This window comes from Eutrigla gurnardus (assembly GCF_963514095.1).
Source record: "Eutrigla gurnardus genome assembly, chromosome: 7".
Taxonomy (NCBI): Eukaryota; Metazoa; Chordata; class Actinopteri; order Perciformes; family Triglidae; genus Eutrigla; species Eutrigla gurnardus.
The window spans coordinates 17,905,766-17,926,696 of NC_139921.1; the positions used below are offsets into that span (position 1 = coordinate 17,905,766).

At 43.3% G+C, this 20,931-nt stretch overlaps 1 protein-coding gene across 5 annotated transcripts; it reads right to left on the reverse strand.

The window, feature by feature from the left end:
• Positions 1-2,426: 2,426 nt before the first annotated feature.
• On the reverse strand, positions 2,427-20,809 carry ktn1 (kinectin 1). 5 transcript variants are annotated; one of them, XM_084012918.1, is made up of 36 exons: positions 20,650-20,809; positions 15,869-16,572; positions 15,608-15,763; positions 15,410-15,523; positions 15,161-15,291; positions 14,920-15,024; positions 14,658-14,798; positions 14,366-14,472; positions 13,873-14,017; positions 13,051-13,147; positions 12,755-12,939; positions 12,535-12,624; positions 12,384-12,421; positions 12,196-12,286; positions 11,349-11,417; positions 11,221-11,249; positions 11,003-11,093; positions 10,796-10,864; positions 10,666-10,703; positions 10,226-10,316; positions 9,990-10,102; positions 9,808-9,904; positions 9,379-9,419; positions 9,173-9,263; positions 8,339-8,425; positions 6,792-6,881; positions 6,592-6,678; positions 6,352-6,441; positions 6,179-6,271; positions 6,024-6,092; positions 5,816-5,899; positions 4,945-5,028; positions 4,032-4,115; positions 3,793-3,888; positions 3,579-3,689; positions 2,427-3,464 (listed from the first exon to the last, which is right to left on the reverse strand). In XM_084012918.1, the coding sequence occupies exons 2-36, from the start codon at positions 16,569-16,571 to the stop codon at positions 3,435-3,437; spliced, it is 3,837 nt and encodes a 1,278-aa protein (XP_083869044.1). In that variant the 5' UTR covers position 16,572; positions 20,650-20,809; the 3' UTR covers positions 2,427-3,434. The 5 variants fall into 5 exon arrangements, with proteins under 5 accessions (XP_083869044.1, XP_083869045.1, XP_083869043.1 ...); XM_084012919.1 differs by having other exon boundaries at positions 9,379-9,416; positions 15,410-15,526; XM_084012917.1 differs by having other exon boundaries at positions 15,410-15,526.
• Between the last annotated feature and the right edge of the window lie 122 nt (positions 20,810-20,931).

The window sequence follows — 20,931 nt, forward strand, 5'->3', positions numbered from 1 at the left end:
TAATGATGTGACAATGTATCTGCATGCCTGGGAGTTATTACCATTAACACATTACCATTTCTCATTTCAATGTTTTCATTTGGTTGTCTCGCTTCCTTTCTTTTTCATCTTTCTATGTAATTATGCTTATTTCTTTCTGTAATACCATCTTAGTCACCTGGCTCCATGTGAGAAGATGCAAATGAATCTAAAAATAACACCATGGCCCAGTAACTTTCCTAATTGCCTCTTCCGAGAACGACAAACAGACTAATGTAACCAAATGACCACAACTTATGTGAGGATGTGGAGAACCTTCCAGTATCCTCCACTTGTACAGTTGTTCTCGCGCCTTTCTGATGAATGTGCCAGTTCTCCACTTTTGTCTGGCAGGCTCATCAACATTTTACTGCCCCTGTCTTGTTTTCACAAGAACCTGCATGGCTGAAGGTGCCCTCACTGGGCCGGGGGCCCCACAGTGGTCCTATTGCCTCTGCAATTATGGCCTTCTGTTTGAACTGGTGTTCGGTTTCAAAGTGCAATAACACTTGACACAAAAACAAAAGGTAGTAGGGGGTCACGGGGGCCCATGGAAGTCCTCGTCTCCCAACCCATATGTACTTAAAGTCTGCAGTACTTTACATTTATGTGTTATTTTCAATACAACTCAAATTAATGTGTGGCATTTGTTGGTTCTGTTCATAGCTGCACATACTTGTCCATTAATAGTACAGAGGAGGAGAACTTCAGCTCCTTCAGCAGTTGGGTACGAGGATCAAGCTGCATTAGCCCTTTGACTACAGGCCTAGGGGCTGGACTTAAAACTGTGGGTATAATGAATGTTTACTGCTCTTTTGTGTCACTGTCTCTTTCCGCTTGCTTTCATCCATTCGGCATTGTCTGTGCAAACGAGCACTACAGTCTTTTCTATGTCTGTCTGACTCACCCGCCCGCATGCACACGCACACGCACACACAGTGGAGTTGGGGAGGGGGGATCAAAGACTCTCTAGCACATACCACACTGATGGAGAGCAGATGCAGGGAGTGGGCTTCTTTTGCCTAAGTTGTGCTGGCGTAGTACGAGTGCAAATCTATGTTTAGGAGGAGGAGTTAAATGTTACCAGGCAAGGAGCATGCAGAGCAGAGGCCTACCGCAACAAGCCCAATTGCGCAATAGGGACCAACAGTGTGAGCAATGGTGACACAGGAAAGACAAAGCCCCTATTAACTTCCTCGCTGCTCTTTGGCAGGATTTGCACGTCAGACTTTCTATGGAAGTCATAAGCCTATCCGAAAGTGTAACCTCAGGCAGATTTATTGCTGGTTTTTTCCCCACAATCTTAAATCTGTTTGTCTTTACCCGCTTCGGATGACAGACTTTCCCCAGAACTGTGAGAAACACTGTATAACACCATGATACAATTGTCCATTTGAAGAGATCATCATACAGCTTGTTTATTTTATTCAGAGGAAACAGGACATTTAAATCCACGCGTGTAGAATAGGAACCAGCTACGTTACAGGGGAGTGTGTACATTTAACAGCAGCCTTTGGCACCAAGTTGTGAAAGGCACTCTGTGTGCTATCAAGTTAATGACGAGTATGTTGAAGATACAGTGAGGCCTGTTTCGTCGCGAGGTTTCCATGAGGGTAAAAAGCCAGCTGACTGCAGCATGACAGTGTGGGAGAATGCGAGGAATGTGCTGATCCCATGTTGCTCACGCCTCTGACCTGACCCCCCCACCCCTCCACCCCACCCCACCAAGCCAGCACAACATTCCTGTTGTTTTAAAGGCCTTTTAACACGCGAAAGATGAGAGCAAGAGCTTTCTGTGCCGATGCTCAAAGGCAAGTCAGGTCGTCATACAGAACCCGTATTCATAATTTCAATGAAAATAGCAGCTGGTTAAGCTGAATCTGAAATTTAAAAACAAAAACAACCCCATGTGCAGTTGGGTTTCTAATACATTTTACACTCAGACGCTCACAGCATCGAGCGACCACAAGTGATTTCTTCCTCATAAATGAGTCATTGGAAGATTTTCATTATTGCAGCTACCAGTTGAAATGTTGTAAAACCGTGTCCTGTTCTGAGGGCTTATACAGCATGTTACCATCCCAGGAAACTGTTCACACCCTAAATGTTCCCTAATTTAGACCGCAGTGTGTCACATCCTCTACTGTTCTACAAACTGCTTACCTAGAAAAACACCACATGACAAACCTGTTTATCCTGTACAGGGAAGTCAGATGGACGTTTCGTCAAGCAAGAATTATACTTGCCAGCAAAAGGCTTAATGAGCAAAAGCTGCAACTTCCCAGTGCACGTTCAGGTTTTTCAAGGCTCTGAATCGGTTAAAAATGTCAACTAAGGTTGCATGCTGCCCCACAGTGGAAGGGAGAAAGAAGTGCAGCGGAAGAAAACATGGAAAACAGAACATTGGGCAGATTTATCAAGCATCCCTTTTATTAACGTCGCCTGTTACAAAAAGAACAAAATCCTCAGTGTTAATGAACTTATAGCAACAATATAGCGAGTGTTGATTACAGATGATATGGGACACTTATTCCTAGAGTAGTTGCAGAAGGATTAAAAACCTCTACACTGTTGACCTGGTCTTCTCTCCTCCCACAGCCAGGGTCACAGGCTTTCTTCTCTCTGGAGCTGCAGTACAGAATTGACTAAAATATGTCCATGCATCTCCACAGTCACGTAGTGACCCTTCTGATATGCTGAGACCCCTTTTGATCTCTCTTCTCCCACCCATTACTGAGCCAAGGTATGCATATGAGCTATGAATTCATGAATGCACCATGATCCACAATTTGTGATAGTTTTCTGGTCAGGAGGCAAACAGAGCAACAACATAGTGTATTTCAGCAGGTCCTAACTGGTACATTTAAACAATACATATATTTAGGTTAAGAAAAGAAAAAGGACTGAAACCCCAAAGTTTGTTTCAAGAGGTTGGAAATTCGTATCACTGCCCTTTCTTTACAAATAACAAAAACTACTGTAGTATTCAAAAGGATTTCATTGAAAACAGGTAATACAGGTGTTTTAAACAGAGGAATGGTTGCCACACAGTTTAAAATTATACTGGATGTCATTTTTAAGTTAAGAATAAAAATTAACTGGCGATGCTGCTGAAAAAGAGGAATGTGGTGGGAGTGGAGTAGCGTGTTTTGGTACAGTGTCTGGTGTGTTTGGAATTAACAGTAACCTCTGCCTGCTCCCTTACGGCCAACAGTGAGACTGGGAGTGGTTTGCCAGAGCCTCGGCCACAGTCAGTTGGAGGCTGCCTTCAGTACAGGTGAGGTGAGGGAGGTTGGTGATGGTGGTGGCTAGGTGTGACAGTATGGTGTGACAGTGGTAGTGATGAGACCAAATCTCAAAGATGGCCTCTGTAGTGCAGTCAGGGCAGCTGCGTCGGGGGGTCTGTTCTCCTCTCACTATACCGTGGGCAGGTCTTTGTTAGCCTCCTGGAGGAAAAGCACAAATGTTCAGACTTCACATTGAAATACATTGCTGCGAGTGAAAAGACTTTGATACTACGTTCTACTGGGCTGTAAGATCAGCACAGTAACGGGCCTTACCCCTTCCTGTCTCTTGGTGAGTTGCCGGCTGACGCCTTGTAGCAGCTGCTGCAGTTCTCTGACCGTTTGGTTCAGTCCTGCAGTCATTTTCTCCTTCCTGTCAATCTCTTCCTGTCAGACACACAATGGCTTGTTTAGAGCTCAATGTAACCACCTAATTACCTTAAAGACATACACCACCTGTTACAACGCCCGTACTTCCCCAGGCACTTACGCTCTGTGACGACAGACTGCTATTCTCGATCAGGTCATCAGTGTTGTCCGTCACTTTTGAGAGCTCCCCCTGGATCAGATCAAGAGACTGCTGGGCCTGAATTAAGGACCACAAAGATAACCATGAATGCGCCACTTGTTAAAAAAACAACAAACAAAAAAACAAAACAACTGCTGATATGGGTTCAACTCTGGTCAGTGTATAAGAAAAGTGAAATCAAATACATTAAATATCCTTACCGTATATAGGTCACCAGCCACCTTTTGCCTCTCATTCTCTTCCGTCTCCAGCTTGGACAGAGTCTGGGTTAGCTGGGTTTTCAACTGGAATCAAAACAGACACATTTTAGCTTCCCAGGCAAACCTGTGAATTCCATTTATAACATATCACTACATGTGTACACAACATTTATTCAGACAAACATTAAATGTGTAAAATGCTCAACATTTGCGTAGATCTAACAGAGGAATAGCCGTGTGTAAAAGAATGCAAGTGGCTGCATTGATGTGGGCATGTTGCTACAGGTACAGCAGAGACGATGAATCACAATTCAGGAAGTCCAGTGTTACGGCTGTTTTCAGCAATTTTGTGCAAATATATCGTGCCAACACTTCTGACAAGACAACTGAAGTGAAGTGTCCAGTGACATTATGGCAAGACAAAGGCCACAAGACTAACAGACATGGTTTTGTGAGAAGGCTGAAGGGGGTATTAAAGTATGCAGGTGTACGTGGTGTAATCTTGTAGCAGAAGATGGAAAATGGAGCATACATTTAGACTCTGTAGAAGGAAAACAAGTTGAGTAGTAAGACATTTGTTAGATGCCGACAAGGCAAAGTAAGATGAAGTAGAGTGCCAGTGTAGAAAAAGGATGAGTTAGTAAGTAAGTCACCAAGTTTGAAGGTGAATCATCACACTCAACCTCAGATTTTCACTATTTTACACAGTCATATTTCCTGGCTCCTAAAATCAGACAAGATATTCTTGAAGTTAAGGGTTGAGTAAGCACATTCAATGAGGTTATGGATGATGACCCACAGCAGCAAACGATGAAGAACCCCGTCCCTGTGACAGTAATTGTAGAGCCACTGCCGAGTGCCATAAGATACGTTTTAAAAAAGGAGCTCTAACTAGAGGGGGAGCCACGCTTACCAAATTCAGCTCCTCATTCTGTCTGATAGCCTCTGTATATGAGCCATCAAGTCTGGTCTGCAATTCAGTCAACAGATCTTTGAGCTGAAATTAGGTTTGAAATTATGTTTAATGGGAGTCTGTGAGAGTCTGTTCAGGATAGCACTACCAGCACACAGTCTACGCAGTGGAATGAGCTCATCAGGCCAAGAGACAATAGAGTGGCGAAGTCCCGCCTTTTCTATTCCGATACATGGGACCTCAATATGAATTTCTGATGCATGTATTTTCTGGTCCCGTTTGAATTGTGCCATGAAAACATATGTTGTTTGTGGCTTTTAAAGATAATTTTTCATGCAAATAAACAAACAAACTACGATTTATCGCAAATAAGTTTGATAACGGTAGGTTTTGTGTGAGGCCGCTTTGTGAACTACAGCTCTTCGCTGCTCTCGACGCTAATGATATACGTCAGTTTGAGCCAGCGATTCCTAGTCTTCTCAACAATTGCACAATAAAAACGGTCAAACTCTTGACATGAATATTTTTAATTTAAATCCACAAACAACATATTTCTAATTCGGGGCATATAACGACTGGGTCCAGCAAATAATTGGGAGGGGGCGGGACTTCGCCACTCTATTACAGAAAGGGGATTATTTACTATTTAGAGCTGTGTTGTGACAAATAAAGCACAGGGTGCTATCAACAATATCTAATGTCTGTGTTGTGTGGATTCCATATGTCCCAAAATAAACAGGATGTCACAAAAACATCAAAACACGCCATGAACATGAAAGTGACGCAACAGAGCTCATTGTTTTGCCAAAGGAGGATGAACGCTATGACATGACTGAGGATCATGAGAGTGACGGGGTATGTTTCTACTCACCTCTCTAACCTCAGTCACATAGGTGGCGCTCTCATGCTCTGCCCTTTCCAACTCGGACTCCAACTGCTGCTTTTCTCTTCTAAGCTATGGAGCACAACAGAGATTCAGAGATACTTAAGACGGAGACAAACATAAGAATTTTTAATCTTTCAATTTAAGAAAGAAGAAATATAATTCATTTAAAAATGTGCATTTAAAGTGGACTGACGTTTTCCAACTCCACTCCATCAGTTAGTCTCTCAATCTCTTGCTCCATGGCTGTGACTTTCTGGCTCATCTAAGGAAAGAGACGGAAGAATGATGCAATGAAACAAAACAGTACGTCACCTCAGGAGTTGTTTCCTGCTAAACCGGATCACATACCTCTCTGAGCTCGCCCTGTGATAGATCCAGCTTCACCCTCCAGCGAGACTCCTCCTGCTCCACGCTGTTCTGGAGGCGCTGCAGGATGCCCTCCTGTGGATGCAGCAGAAATGACAGCTCAGTTTGGCAAGAGACACCACTATGGAAGCACCAATGTTAAAACCTCATCTCACCGTCTCAGCCAACACCTTCTTGTAAGTCTCACAGTCTTTCTGTAGAATCCTTTGGGCTTCATCAGCTTCTTTCAGTTTCTCAACCAGTTCCTAGAGAGGGATCAAGAAGTAAAGAGATCTTCAGTTTACAGCCACCATGAGGAACTTTGATTTTGTGGAAAAAGCAGTCGTGTTTCCAAGCACCAGATGAAGTAAGTTGAAGAGAAAAGATGTTAAAACGTCTATTTCCATTTTACGTACCTTAGAGTCCCCTGATGCAGGGGTGGATTGTGCAGCTGAGCTTTCAGCTACTGCCCCCTCAAATCTGTGGAGCCACTCCTGATGGTTCTAATGAAGAGGAGATGAAGAGTAACATCACAACACAGGAGAAGTGCGATGGAGTAAGACGGGTATTCAAACACAACACAAGCATGGAGGTAAAAATCAAATATTACCCATACCTGCTCACTGGGCAGAGGCACATGGGGCAGAAGTCTGTGCAGAACATCTCGACACTCGGCCTGACACACTGCCAGTGCTGTCTGGTTCTCCTACAAGGCAATAGGAGGGGGCAAAGAGGAAATAAAAAAAAGAGGAGAGATTGAGCACTGACTGGTCAAATAGTTGAGTCACCTCGAGACAAGGTTGAGTGGTGATCAGAGCAGATCATCATCGGGTCATCCATCGAGCCACCCCTAATCAATGTCAAAGGAATGATTCACTTAACATAACCTGAAATTATAATTCTACAGCATTAGGATAAACGCAGTCTCACTCCTTCTTTCAATTACCCTCCGGATCTTTCAACAGGTCACACCTACACCAGGTGTCAGCAACCTCAGATTTAGAGCATAACATATGCATCAGTCATCCTGCAACCACAGATACATCAATCTGCGTTCACAAAATTGTACAAAGTACCTTGAAACTCTTCAATAAATAAAGAGGTAGCTATCAGCCCACCAACAATAAGCTAGCATCATGCACTGTCAATCTGAGGCCTGAAGGGAGAACGTATGCTAAGCACTAGCCAGCTGGCACTCTAACCACCATTCACATTAACACACCGTGTCACATGGCAGCTCAGAGACGAGTGCATAGAGCTGAATACAACCGCCATTCACCGACAGCTGCCAAGGAACTCCCTGGCTCAGCTCTGAGAAGGTGCTTTCTACTGTACTCCGATGGCAGAAGAGCAGCTGCTGTGCCGATGGTTCAGCATGTACCCTTCCCTAATGTAGGGAGTGAAGGCAAAAATATACGCTCACTGTAACCGCTAATAGACCAGCTATCTGGTAGCGCACTCTACGTCTTCACAAACGGGATCTGCAGCTACAAGAAACATATGGTTGACTTTGCTTTACATTATAAGATTTACATTACACAAATATCTTGAAGTCGCGAGTATGGAGGATTGTGTAACACAAGGCCACTGTTGCATATTCATAAAAAGTTTTGAATGCTCACACTTCCTTTAAAAAGAATATACTGCATCAGAGTGAATGAGAGATTTTCATCGACAGATTAGCTGGTGATATCGACAGTACGGATGTCGTAAAGCAGAATGCGGGGGAAAAACATGCAATATATGAGTCACATGACAGAAAGACAGGAAGCGGCAAAAATGATTACCATGAATCTGAATCTAATGAAATCTAGTGAAACGATATCTAGGTCACTGCACACTCATTTTCAAGCATCAGTCTGAGCTTTGGACAGGGGTGAAATCTTCTCTACGTTCCAGAGCTTAACGCATAGAAACCTATATTTGTTCAGTTAATAAAGTCCGATTTTGCATAGATCAACAGCTTAGCACAAAGCCAATTGAGGGCATACAAAAGAGGGGAGGGGCGAGAGTGAGGTAAATGAGTATGCAGCTGTGTTATGGATGATGGCGAAAAAGAAATCTCACTGGGTCAATTATGGCAAAAAAAAAAAACAGCATTTTGGGGGGATGCATCAGATTGGAACTAGAGTGAAGGAGACTGAGGTGGTGGGGGGGTCGAACCTTGACAGTTTTGCTGAGTATCCCTTGAAGTATGGACTCGGTGGCTGACAGAGCTTCCATTGCACTCCAGTTTTTCTCCCGAAGCTCCTGTTTTGGTCAGTTCCAGAGAGATACTACCTTCAGTTCAGCCTCAGGAAAAATGCATTCAGTGACCCTCAAATAAGACTGGTAGAGTAACACAACAAACTGAACGCATTTTTCATTTTACACTACTACACTCTGCTTTTCACCCATGCTCCAACCGCTAAAAATAAGTAGCAACAAATAGCCTCGAGAGTCCCAGTCTCGCACCTCGTGTGGGTAAAAGCAACATGCACAGTGCGCAACATACATATTGTAACAATGTTCTGTGAGTACTTTCTATTCAGATGAAGATAATAGAGTCTGGAGCTATATACAGTAGATACAAAAAATATTTCATTTCAAATATGACTGGAAAATAAAAAAGGTAGGCGAGTTTCTAATGCTCTGAATCACCCAGAAGCACAGACAAGCTTGCCGTAACAGGCAAGGTCAATGGAGAGCATAACAAGAGTAGGCTGGAAGCCCTGTTATGCAACGCTCGGCTTCAGCAATCCAAATACAAAGAAATAGTGTACAATGTTGAGAAAACGGCCGTAGCTTTGGAACGCTTTCTATTTGGTTTTAAATGGACAAAAAGCAAAACAAGTGTGACTAAGTGGCAGTGGGCAATAGGGGAAATGGATGCATGTATGCAGAATGCAACTCCGGTGTTTTGGGTACCACACAAGGGGAGGGGATGATGCCTCCGAGGGCTGGACTCGAGCAGTTACTGGTGTTACACAGTTCAGGTCATCGCTGTAGGAAACCTACGTTGTTCTTCTTCCTATGAAGCTCCAGGGAGTCCCTCAGCTCAGCCAGCTCACCCTGCAGATCTGAGACCTGCTTCTCCTTCTCTGACAACCTGATACAACAACAACATAACCACTCATTATGAATTATTTCATTGTGAGGTTCTTTAAAATGAAAATACATGGGGAAAATATATTTGTTATTATATGGCATGAAACATTACTCACGCTGTAAGAAGCTCTGGGCTTGGCACTGCTGTGTGGGACTGCTATTTGGAGAGGCAAAAAAACAAACATTCAATTTAATCTAGGACTGAATGAGGATTTCATCCATGTGCCCATCATACCAAAAAGATCTTAACTTAAATAAACAATTCAAACTGTCTTGTTTGAGTCACGAGCTACAAGAGCCCCTTCCTACTTAAAGGTAAAGTCCTTTTCCGAGATCCAAGAAGGATCAAAACAAAGTGTTGCATGGAGAAGCGTGCATGAATGTTTGTCTATAACGATTCTGTATTGATAGCCTAGCACCTTTGTGATGTGCATACAATTAATCTTTCTCAAAATCTTTTTGTAGCTCAACAAATCTTGCTGATTGAAACCATAAAATATGCACCACACTTGCACTTGAGCAGTTCCTTTGAGATTGTTCCTCACCTGTTGATGTACCTGCTCCACCTTCTCACTCAGCTCCTTAGTCCTTGCCTCCAGCTCAGCCTGCAGCATCTGGATCTCGTGGTCCTTTGTCACTAGCCTGGGGGTCAGATGTTCTCATCATTAGACTGATTTGGAAAGAGAGAGCGGGATGACTACATTTTGAAGTGTGGGGTTTAATTTACTGAGCCTGGAGTTCTTGGAGTTGGGTACCAGTACTGGTCAGCTCCTCTAGCATCTCCTTTTGTCTCAGCTGCTCCATCTCTGCCTGCAGGGCAGCCAACTGCTGCTCCAGAGCCTGCGAGACAAAAACTGCTTCAGACGAGCTCAAAAGTAGGACAATATATCATGAACACTATAAGGAAGAGTGCTCTAAAATGTGCAAACCCAGTTTGTTTAAGTGATACAGAAAAGCCCACACCTCAACGGTCTTCTCTCTGGTAGAGCTGTTCTCTTGTGCTTTCTGTAGACTTTCCTCCATCGATTTTAGCGTCACATCTTTCTCTTGGATGCTATAAAGCAAAGGGAAACAAAAGTGTGTCATAGAGAACAGTTTGACATCACACAGGATCTGCCGATATTTACTTTTCTAATGACATCCGCTACAAGAGGACATTTTACAATACACAGCCTGTCGTGCAAGTGGAGAATTACGATTAGGGTGTGTCTAGGGAGTAGCCTGAAGAGCCAAGAGGAATTAGTTTTGATATGCTTACAGTAGAGTAAGTAGTGGCCATTAGTCTCATTACATGTACTTATGACTTGAGAGCAAGAGTTGACAAAACGTTAAACGGCAACCAAGTTAAATGTTAGGCCGTGTGTCTTTCTGTGTTGTGGTTGGAGCAACTTCATTGATATTACCTGCTTTGGAGTTCTTCCAACATCGACTCTGATGATGCCTGCAATTATTACAAAAGACAATTAAAAAAAGAAAACGAAATAATAAATATAGAATAAGGTTTTAGACATTTTGTCATTTTAGACAACTCGCCTGTTCTGCCGTCTTTCTCATTAGCGCCACCGTTTCTTGTTTTAGTGCCTCATTTTCTTGTCTTACAGCCTGCATCAGGGTTAGAAATGTAAAGTTTGTTTGCCCATTAGGTTTTGTGACTATTAGGCAAGCACTGAAATGCAGTTCCTTGAATCATGCTGATGTCAGTCAAATGTGTGTGTGAGGCAGAACAACAGAAAAACACACCATGAGCTCTTCCTCCTTGTTGGCCACCTCAATCAGCCCCTTCTCCAGCAGGTCCTCTATGGTTTTCATGTTGTCCTCCTTTTCCTGGACGCTGAGTAGGAAGAAATATTTTATATTAAAAAACAACAACAAACAAAAGGTAATTTAGTTATGCATAATGACGTTTTAGTAACAAGCTAAACCAGCTGACATTTTTTCAAAATATTTCTTGTACACACCTCTGGTCCAAAGCCAGCTGGGAGACGGTCTGCATGTGGAGAGTGAAATAGAGAGGGTGTGTAAAGCAGAAGGAATACACAATCTCATAGGGACCTTTTTAATTTGGAAACACAATGAAGGTACGAACCTGATCAGAAATATGTGCATTCAGATTCTGAACATCTGCCTTCAGTGACATGTTCTCATTGTGTAAGGCCTGCAGAGGAGAAAAAGACAGGAAAGAGATGACACTTATTATGCCAAGAAAAAAAAAAAAGACTGTACTTACACAGCTCAACAGTCACACCAGAAAATGAATTACCTAAATGGTAAATGGTCCTCATTTATATAGCGCTTTTATCCAAAGCGCTTTACAGTGTTGGCTGACATTCACCCATTCATACACACATTCACACACCGACGGTGGAGTCAACCATGCAGGGCGACAGCCAGCTCGTCAGGAGCAATTAGGGTGAGGCGCCTTGCTCAGGGACGCCAGATACACAGCTAGGAGGAGCCGGGGATCGAACCGGCAATCTTGCGGTTATAGCTACCTCCTGAGCTAATGCCCCCCCAACTAGCAGGTAACTTGTCTAGAGATCACATAACAACGTCTGCCAGGAGCTAGTTACGTTGACTTTATCAATTCTATTTCATAAATAATTTAAATGTAAAATCAAATCAGCCGATTTCAACCAATAACATAATGACATTCATCCGTCTTCCACATGTGTGCAGGCACAAAGTGCTATAGTTTAGCACACTAAAATTCCGTCTTAGGTCCATAAACTGTGAAATAAATAAAATATATATAATAAGATATCTGCAAATGTGAACCAATATTCCCTTTCTGGCAGGATGGTGCATAGGTCTTCAATCCATTTTCCCTTAACACAATGAGAGGCCTAGAACATGCTTACCAAATTCCATCGGACTAATGAACCTATGCAATGTTGGTATAAGAAGCTGTAGATGGAGCGCTCTAGAGACTATACCTGCATGTTAGTTTCTCTACTGGCCCCACAGCTCCTCTCAGCATTTAGAGAATCCTCCAGACTCTTCCTCTGCATCTCCTTATCAGCCAATCTGAAGAGAGCAAAGGAAGAGAACACATGAGAAAAGGCTCAACAGTATCACTTGCAATTCACTCACTATGTCTGAAAAGGTTAAAACATTTACTCACAGTGCCTGTAGCTCCTCAATGTGAGAGACATGGGTGACCTAAATGAGAAGGAAATTAATAGTATTAGGCTCCATACAGTCTAGAGTTATGCAGGTGGGCATATTTTTCTTAAAAAACAACAACATAGGATCATGGAGGTTGACTCATATACCTGAGAAGATATTTGGGCCTGCAGGGTCTCATTCTGGACATGCAGGGTCTCACTCTGGACCTGAAGACCTTTATTTTCATTCATAAGGTCCTGTTAAAGACAGACTGCATTAATATATACAAGAAACACATGTTGCTCTGCTTCACAGAGAAATCCACACTGTATCCCTATATGGAATTAACATGTCAGATGACTTTGTTATGATGTTGTGGTGGCCCACCTGGACCCGGACTTGCAGCGAGTCATCAGGCATGTTGTGCTGGGACATCTCCATAAGCTCCATCACCCTCTGCTCCAGCCGATCCTTGGAAAGCATGGATTCGGTCAGGCTGTTGTGAAGGGTCTGGATCTCCTTGTTCTTGTTGTTCATCTCCGTCTCCACGGCCAACAGCTGGCCATGAAGCTCTGTATCCACACAAACAATCAGTTGCTGAATGTAACCTGATGATTCACTTTCATGTAGTAGAAGCAACACATTAAAAGGTTAACATTTTTTTGTCTGATATATTTTATCACCTTGCTTTGAGGACTGAAGTTTCTCTCTCTCAGCATTGACATTGTGGAGGAAATTCTGCAGTTCTTCCCAACGACGCTTAGCATCCTGCAGTTGGGCCTGGGGATGGAGAGATATAATTAATTTGATGAACACCGTGATACATTATAATTGACTATACTGCCACAGTACACCAAGCAAAATAACAAATTATATCATTCAATCTTCTTTCCTTTCACTGTGTTTAACAGGGACAATGACTGAGGTTGATTCACTTTAAGACCATCTGAATTTCTTCATTCCACCAAGAATTCAAACACAGTTTTGGATCTGCAAAAATAATTTAATGGATAGCCCCAATTACTAGACATCGCATAGACGTTTTAAGAGATTTTTATCTAGTCTGTGCAATACAGAAAACCAGGTTTCTGTCATCAAAATCTCAACTCTTGGCATGGCTTTCAGGTTCTTTGCAGACACTCTTCTGTGTTCAAGCCAGCCACTTCAATCTAAATCTCTGATTGTGGTCGATGAAAAGACAGGAAAGGCTGATCTGGGTGTCTCGCAGGAAAAGTGTTGTTCATACACAGCACAAAGCCTCAAACATTCCAGCTTCCCAAGCCAACACAATCCTCCCAGCCCAGGTTCCATTTCCCACGCCCCTCCCATCCAAGCACTTCTATTACGACCTCCTCCCATTTCCTTGGTTATGCCACCACACTAGCTAAGCAGATATCAAACTGTGCAGCACGGCCAAGGTTTTGTACAACTCTGTTCATATTCGTCTCGGCTGCGGAAACCGAAGCACAGGCTAAATCAACACATTGTGCATCTGGTTTGCGTACCTCCAGCTGGGACACATTCTGCTTGTAGCCGACTTCCAGTGACTTTCTCTGGTGCTCCTCTTGCTGCAGCTTGCTGTTGTTGTCTGCCAGCTCTTTCATCAGACCAGCATATTCAGAACGCAGCTTGTTCAGTTCTGCTGAATTCCTATCAAGCAAGCAAGCACAACAAGCACAAATGAGTGATGTGAAAATGGTTGATGGGGCATAAATGTGAGACGTTATTGATGAATAAAAAACTACAAATAGCTTGTATGGGGCACTTTGCATTGTGTAACTGTGCATATAGATGGATCTCTTAATGTGAGTAACTCAGGCAAAAGAGGTTGAGGATAACGTTGAGAGGGGAAGTCTGAGCTAAAATGCAAAGAAAATTATCCGAAATTCTAATATGAATTGGATCCCATGATTGTTTCACCAAGATGAGCAGATGAGACATGCATCGCTTTAGCGAGAATGACCAGTAGGATATTATCTTTTGTAGTGTAATACTGACTTGCTCTCCATCTGGTTGGTGGCAGAGCTGACTGCGTCCCTCAAGATGCCGTTCTCCTGCTGTAGTCGAGTGATCTGGCTTTCCAGCTGCTCCCTCACCTGCTGGAACTACACACAAACAACAGGATTCAGTCACAAAAATGCCCAAAACATCTGGGTTCCTTCATATTTTCCCCACAGCCGTGACAATATAGGGTGTTGTCTAATAAAATGTAATAACTGTACTGATAATAAAACAACACAATTAGAAACAAGTGAATAAACGTCCATATTTAAGCAATGAATCAAATCACCTTTATCTGCATGGTTTGGAGTTCCTGGTAGCTGCCTTGTGCTTTGCCCTGCATGCTACCCAGTTCTTTCTCCATGGCTGCACGTTGCTCTCTCATCATGGACTCCACACGGCCCGTCTTTTGCTTCTCAACCTGAAGCTCCTAAAATGATCAAGAGGGCATATAAAGCTCTTCACTGAAACACATGGAATTACTCTATACAAACAAAGTAGATATTCTTATATGATTATTAGTGCATCAAGTAGAACATGATAATCCAGACCTGGCTAAGCTGTTTCACTTTGTCCTTTGCAATGGAAGCCTCCTCCTGCAGAGTTGTAAGAAGTCTCTCTCGTTCCTGTGCAGCTGGGTCAGGCCTAGCTGCAGACTGGTGGTGAGAGACATAACGTTAAAAAAAAGCGGGCAGAGCAAGTCCATCTACAAATACCACGTCTCCTGCCAAATGCAAATAGTGTGAAATGTCACAACACCAAATTCAAATGTATCATTTATTAGTCCCTCACTTTGTGCCAGGCATCCAACGCATTAGGACTCTTCTCCCGGAGGAGAGCCATCACACTGACAGCCTCGGCCTCTGACAAAGCCAGGCTGGAAAGACCAGACAGCAGCTCCTTCAGCTTCAACTCTGTGTTCTCTGTCAAAACACACAAGACAGGGAATTCAATTTAGCATGGGGCAGTCATTATATGGGTTATATATGGGATAACAAAAACAACCGAATACTGGATCAGACTTGTGTTTTCTCCTCTTACCTTTGTCAGTCTCATTCTTCTGTTTCTTGCCACTCCCTTTGGATGGTACATCGTCGTTATAGCCTGTCTGGTGGTTTGCAGAAGCTGCAGAGTCAGCCAGAAGATGGGCTTCATCTACTGGATTTAAGAAAACTGGCTGATTACAAGTCCTTATATTCTAAAATAATTTAGCATGCAGGATCATTGTATCACTATTACCAGGCTCTGTTTTCTGCTTCTTCGCAGAGTTCTTCTTCTTGCCACTGCCAGCACTTGGAGGTGCACCATCTAGAACTTTGGTTTCAGCCATAATGGGAGCTTCCTTCTTCACTGGAGCCTGCTCAGTCTTAACCTCTTGCTGGTCATCCACTGCAACTTTGGAGGGATTTATTAAATAAAAGATTTAGCAATTTTCATCTTTTCCAAGAAAAACTCACACAAGTCACACACCCAATGTTAACTGAACTCTTGGCTACTAACCATGATCTGTTTTTTGTTTCTTCTTGTCCTTTTTCTTCCCAGAGATCTGGGGAGGTGTCTGGGCCTGAACAGGAGCTGGAGCGGCTTGGACATGGACCTGAACCTCAAGCTGAGGAGAGGGAGGGCTGGACTGTTTGACTGCAGCCAGAGGGGTGTCCGTCTTGCGGCTGACCGGCCTTGAGCTGTTAACTTCTGGCTCCTCAGAAGAAGGAGCTGCTGCTGCAGCAGCAGCGGCGGCGGCGGCGGCAGCAGCAGCCTTGGCAGCCTTTTTCTCCTTCTTCTTTCTCTCCCTCAGACCAGCAGGAGCCTCAGGTGACACCGAAACAGGCACATTGGGAATAGGTGTTGGTGGAGCAGGATCTGGTGTGGGCACTGGTGCAGATTCCTCCTCTACCTCCAAAGTAGAGTTGTTTGCACCATCAGCACCATCAAAATCTCGAAGATCCTCTTCCGACTCTCCTCCACCTCCGCCACCTCCCCCTCCTCCATTGGCACTCTCCTTCTTCTTGCTCTTCTTCTTTTCATTCTTCTTACGGGTGTCTGGCTTGGATGGCGGCAGCTTAAGATCGCGTTTCTGCCTGGCAAGCACCTCATCATAGGACGTTTCCTTCATGAAGAGCCAGAAGAAGAGGAACATGAGGGCGATGACCAGGGTTGGGGCCAGGATGAGCAGGTACTGAGAGTCGTAGATATCCACCGCCATTCTAAAGAAGGAGAATGACACGAGAAAAGATATTTAGTCTTCTATCTGCTATTTTTTTCCACATACTGCATCTTTGACAATAAGGTGACATCTTTCTGCCAACAAAGGCTGATGAAATCCAGAGATAACAAGAACACATATTTGATGTACATGAATCTGTGATTTGCATGTATGAACTGGTATGAGGTATGAAAGGTTGAGGTGTTGAGAGGGGGTGAAGGGTGAGTTAAAGGACTCACCGACATAGAGTCCTCTCTTAGTGGTATGATCAAAATAGATAACACTACCCCAGCTACAGAACTCGACCTCCTTATCACCTTGTAATAAAGTGCAAGTATTTAAAACATGATGACTTTGGAAGAGTTGGATAGAAAACTTCACTGCTGGTTTACAAAGACGATGCAATAGGTCAAGGACAACTAGCCTAAAAGGAGACAGCTCACTGTCTTATTTCACTTTCCTCCTTTAGCCCCCAGGAAGACGACATGGTGGTATTTGAAACTCATATCAAGATGGATTTGCAAGAGGCAAAAATACACCCACATGTAAGTGTCACCCACTGAGGTCTGCTGCAGCTGCAGTTTAACTCCTTCCTGCTTCAAGCCAAAGGACAGGAGATTCTTCTTTCAGGCAAAGTTTACAAAGGCAAAGTTTACAAATTCAAGGGGTCCTGAGGCCGCCCTCAGTTTAGCATCTGGCAAAGACATTCTTTGGAACTTTGTGTTGACTCCTCAAAGCTACGCAGTAAGAATGAATCGGAGTAGAGTCATCAATGCATCACTAGAAGCCACTAAAAATCAGACCAACTGTAAGCTCTGTTGTCATTTCTTTGGCATGACTGACACTGAGGAAATGGCTGCATGATGGCTGTTAAGATGAGGCGGAATGTATATGTATATAAATGAATGTGGTTACTCAGCCAAGTAATCTGATTAGTTTAATTAGAATCTAATACTACAAAAATGTTAAGCAGGGAGCTTGCAGTTTCTCCTGATTTTCCTCTTATATGCCCTTCTGTTTTTATAAAATATTTCTTCTTGCAGCACATATTTTTGAGGTTTAAATCAACCTGAATACACCCCCACTTGTGTAAGAGGCAAAGTCAATAACAGTGCCAACAGTTCTGCATCTGGAAGGTATGTCCTGTAAACTAACACACAACAATGCCCGATACATGATGATGTAAACATATTACAAAAAATAAAAGCACAATTTTAAAAAAAAAAAGGAGAAAAAAGGACAATTTAAGCCCCGATAACGACAGCAGCATTGTGTTGTCACAATACAGAGTGGCACCAACAGTGAGTGACCTTGAGTGCTGCACATTCCCGTTCTATACCCAGGATCTATAGCAGTAATATAGCGTAGGAGTCAGCGTCATAGAGCAGGCCTCTTTAGTAATTTGGATTAAGCAGATTACCCATGATAATACACTTAAGAATAACTTTCCACTGCAAGGCATCCTGAGGACTGACAGACTTAGCCTTATAGTGTAATGTTGACCCTGTTTCAGTCCCACCTCAAACATCTCTCATAACATCTTCTACAATACACACAAAAATATAAAATAGCCTGTTAATGTTAAATGCCTCTTATTCTGAAAATATTTTAAAGAGCGTCGCCAGATTTTGAGGGGTTTACTTTGTATGACATCTCTGTCAATGAGCATACATTCCTCCATACTCCATAGGCTACAAGTGGGGGCAAACTTGGTTAAATATGCTAACTGTGAGCAGAGAAATAGTTGTTGGTTTAGAGAGCACTCTGGAAACTCAGCACAGAGTCAAAACATATACCATGATGAAAATATGAGACGATACAGAAACCACACACTAATGCTAATAAGCAGCATGCCAAGACCAGAAAACCCTTTTTAATGTCCCGGAGATTATGACTGTCTAAAACCTGGAAATTAACCAACTAGGCCAGAGTTTAATATAATAAGACCAGAGATATAAAGGAGCCATAGTACATTATGTTATAGATACACAGCATGGGTGAACTTTTTTTTTTTTTTTGCTACGTCACATTCTTTGTATGATCCAGGAAACTGTCAGACAGATGAAGCTGTGAAATAACTCTTAGAGCAACATTGCTTCTTGACATTTTAAGTATGGGTGGAGCGAGCGGTGTAGAAGTTTGAAGCCTGTTTGCTTTCTTTCAGTGCCATGCTTCAGAGTAGAAGGTGCATGAATTTCCTTGTGTTGCGGGAGCCTTGTCCCAGCATCAAAATGAGCCTGGAGGACAAAGCCCTCTCGGGCTGTTGGCTCCCCGGAATCTAGCCACTTGGCTGGCCAGGCCTCCTGATTTGGCAGTCGTGGACAGAGAGGGAACTCCTGATAATTATCTGGCCCAAATATCAGCGCAGACAGTGCTTAAAAAACAATCCATGCAGCGCTACACACTTGTACTAAGATGGTGCTAGAGCTTGGCAAAATGGCTGAATGCTATGGTACTAAATTTCATATTGAATAATAAATTGTTTACAACTAACTGTTATTAGGACTGGAAGTGTTCAGGTCACTAAAGCTGCAGTTTGTTATAGTGGCTGTAACATTAACGCTAGGTGTGATTTCACACATAAAAAAGGAACTTCATTTACTCTCCAGTGGCATTGCCTTTAATCTATAAAGTTTCAATGACTGCAGGTAGTTAACATTTATCTAGTTTAGAGTGAGACGTAAGACAACTGGGAGATGAGTACACAGATGAGTACACAGTACTTATATATACACTATATAAGAAATAGCAAAGTACACAGTAGGGCCATATGATTATAGTGGGAAAACATTAACAAATATGTATTGGTCCTCTGAGATTGCTCTTCTTGGGCAGGCTGCAACAGGTAAACTCGAGTGTGGTACATATTGAATCAAGTCCAATCCAGACACCCGAGATAAGAGCTTATCTACAGCTAGACCTCAAGGAAATTGGCAAATATGCCAACAAGACAGAACTGACGCTGACAAGAAGAAGCTCGCTAATAACATGACAGAATAAGTTTCTCAAAGCGCTTGAATGGTTTCCAAAGAAAAGTACTTTGCTTCAGAGTTCCTTTAGCATTAAGATTAGATTAACAAACAGAAACTAAATATAGAAGTCCTCAGCGTGGCTATTATAGTCATTACGTAGTAGTGTTTCCAACACAAGCGTTTAATTAATTTTAGTAGCATAAATAAGTTACACCTCGACTTGTCTTTGTTGTCCAGCAAGCCGCCTCAGAATTCAACCAGTTCACTATGAGTGAGTACCAAATGTCCCAGCGTGCTCGGTCATGTCTAATCGTCGGCCTTGTGCACACTACGGAACCAAGATGCGTAATGGCAGCTGTTCTTACACCAAAAAAGGGCTGCTAGCGGATACAGCCTGCAATCACAGAAATAGCAGAACTGACCTAACGCTAGCGATAGCTTCAATGTCCCCTGCTAAGTTAGCCCATGCTAGCGCCTAAGTCACACGTAAACGTTATAATCAAATGAACCACGGAGGCGAAAGAAGAGACACATGTCGACACGCTCACTTGACCGACATGACAAGCAAAAACGTTAATTGAAAGGACGGAAGCTCAATTGTGGCGTGACACGGCTACGAGTAGCTGCTATAAGAGTTAGCCTTATATTCATACAGGAAAAGGCTTGTTGCCACTCAAGTTCGTCTCAAGAGTGGCTGGAGCTCAGCGTTATGAATGGGCTAGCTAACACCAAAGCTAGCCAACTAACACGAGCCAGGCACTGACGTTAGCCCGTCATTCAATTTATTAGCACAGACAAAGTCTTCAGCGATGAAACTGAACCGGCAAAAACATGTTAACAGGAACCCCCCAAGTTTATTTCGTTCACAAACACTAGGCACGTATGGAGGCGTGGACATCTGCCTCCAACGGGCCTCATCTTGATGGTGACCCAGCCTCCCTCTCTCCTGAAATCTCTGACCCGGTCTGCTGCTTCATTCTTCCGTTCAAGTCCTGAGGGCTGTTCCCAGGCCCGGGTAAAGAGCTTAGCTGTGCTAAGACCGAGCTTACCGACCCTTTAACACGAAATAAACACGATATCGCTGAGAACTACAAAACACAGCATACCTGTAGCTTCAGTTTGCTGTTCCCTTTAGCTGGTGGTGAAATGGCGTTGTTCTGCGTTGACTCTGGCAGACTCTCGACTTCCCAGGGTAGCTCTAGCCTGGGTTTCTTCTGCGCTATCCGTCAGACTATCTCTCGTTTCTGGTTCGCGGGGGCGGGTCATAGCCAGGCTTGGTGGGGAGCGCTTGTTTCGGCACACCGTCCGGAGCCGTTATTTCCCAATGCAAAACAAGAGATAGCCCCGCCTTTTTGAGACAGCCTTGCTTCATACATTTTACTATCGAC